The following is a 1,855-nucleotide window of genomic DNA, read 5'->3' as shown; positions in this document are numbered from 1 at the left end:
CGCGGTCGGCCTTGAGAGCGGCGACGTTGTCTGTGGCAATGGTGACGTGGTCCCTGATGTCGGCGAGCTCGGCCCGTCGAGCGCGCCAGATCGTAGTCGATGACCACCGCCTGCCACACGGGCACCACGACGCCGTCTGCATCGTCAGCCAGTGCCGCGTACAGCAGTGACTTGCTCGCCGCGACAGCTTCGAGGCAGGGGTTGGCGAGCAGGCGCAGGACCTCGGCCAGCGCGTCCGCCGCGGCCTTGCCCGCCTGAGCCGTCGCAATGGCCGCGGCAAAGTACGCCCCGTCGTGGGCGGCAAGTCGTGTTACCAGCTGAAGATCGGGCGTGGTGGGAAGGCTCACGCACCTGATCATCGTCGAGCATGTCGCAGAGGCTGGCGGACAGATTTACCGGCTCGCCATTGTGTTACCCACGATCTCGAGCAAGGCCTCGCGCGTCGCGGCGACGCGCTGAAAGCGCTTTTCCACGCTCCCCTGGCTTGCGCGCGCACCAGAGCCGTGCGACGACGATGAGGCCCGGGCGCTGCTCGACGCAGCCGTCGGCGCGGCGCTCGACCGCGTCGCGCTCGACCGGAGCGCGCGCCGTGGCCGGGGTGCCGTGTCGTCAGCCTCCGTCTCATCGTCTGACGAGCCGTCCTCGCGCGCAAAGACGTCGACGTCCTCGTCCGCCACGAGGCGCTCCACCCAGGCGCTCACGGACGCCGCCCCTTCAGCAGAGGCTGCCGCCCGCACGCCCTCGCTGACGTCGTCCCAGTACGCGAGGACCAGCGCGCCCAACACGACGCGCACGTACTCGGCCGCCGGCGTCACCACGCGCGTGCCCAGCCCCAGCTGCCACGGCCCGTCGTCCCACGCCGAGTCGGGGAGGTCGAACGCCACGTTGACGCGGAAGAGGTCGGTCACGACGCCGACCATCGGACGCCACGGAGCCTCCTCGGCGCGTGATGCCTCCCGCGACGCCGCATACGCCGCAACCTCGAGGAGGAGCTGGTCCTTGGCGCTCCCGCCCCCGCCCGCCAGCCGGTCGAACGGCCGCTTGAGCTCGGCGAGAAACCAGAGACCAAGCTCGACCTCGACTGCGACGTCGGCGTCGGCGCTCGTTGCGCCGAGCCCCACAAAGACGTCCGTCTTGCCCGTGTAGCTCCGCGGCGTGCGGTCCGTGACCGGCACGCGCGGTGGAAGACAAAGCGCTTGCACTGGAGGACGAGGACGGGCGGGAGGGCGCCGAACGAGGGCGTCCGGCACGGAGTGTGCGTGGTCCCGCTCGCAGCGTCGACGTACTCGACGTACTCGGTCTCCATCGCCGCCACCAGCGCGTCGGTCAGCGTCCGCGCCGCGTCGAGGTCGAGCATGAGCACGAGGAACGGCTGGCGCGTGACCGACGGCGGGCCGGTCGGCCCGGCGAGCTGCGACACGAGCGTGCCGGCAAAGAGCTCGGCGGCCACGGGCGCGGCGTCGAGCCGGCGCAGCTCGTCGTCGAGCGACGAGAGGAGGAACGTCCACCACTCGTGCGCATCGTGCTGCCGCGTAGTCTGCGTGCCGTCGGCGTCGCCGAGCGCGGCGGCCACAAACGCGTCGATGAGGCCGTAAAAGTAGACCGGCTCGAGCGCCGCGCCCACGCCGGCGGCCACCGGTTGGGCCGTCTCAATGTCGTGGATGAGCGAGGCGAACGCGCCGAGTGTCGGCGTCTCCGCTGGAGAGAGGGTGGGCGTGATTGTGGAGAGGCGGGCGACGGCCGAGTACACGCGCGGCGACCCGAGGAGGGCTTGGAGGACAGCATGGACGTAGCACACGTTGCTGCCGTTGATCATTGCCGGCGCCAGAGCGGTGGCAGCGTCGGGTGTCGGTGG

General features: G+C 71.1%; 2 protein-coding genes across 2 annotated transcripts; both read right to left on the bottom strand.

The window, feature by feature from the left end:
- Positions 1 to 104: 104 nt before the first annotated feature.
- On the bottom strand, positions 105 to 359 carry AMSG_11484 (uncharacterized protein; the record flags this gene model as incomplete). The annotated part of the gene is made up of 1 exon (XM_013897192.1): positions 105 to 359. A coding segment is annotated over one exon (255 nt), but the record flags the coding sequence as incomplete, so codon positions are not given.
- A 25-nt stretch (positions 360 to 384) lies between these two features.
- AMSG_11483 (uncharacterized protein) lies at positions 385 to 1,816 on the bottom strand (the record flags this gene model as incomplete). The annotated part of the gene is made up of 2 exons (XM_013897191.1): positions 385 to 1,146; positions 1,176 to 1,816. 2 exons carry the CDS (start codon positions 1,814 to 1,816, stop codon positions 393 to 395), a joined length of 1,395 nt encoding a protein of 464 aa, XP_013752645.1. The 3' UTR covers positions 385 to 392.
- Positions 1,817 to 1,855: the final 39 nt, after the last annotated feature.

The sequence above is a fragment of the Thecamonas trahens genome (genome assembly GCF_000142905.1).
Source record: "Thecamonas trahens ATCC 50062 unplaced genomic scaffold supercont1.89, whole genome shotgun sequence".
Classification (NCBI taxonomy): domain Eukaryota; order Apusomonadida; family Apusomonadidae; genus Thecamonas; species Thecamonas trahens.
This window is presented reverse-complemented; position numbering and strand designations above follow the sequence as displayed.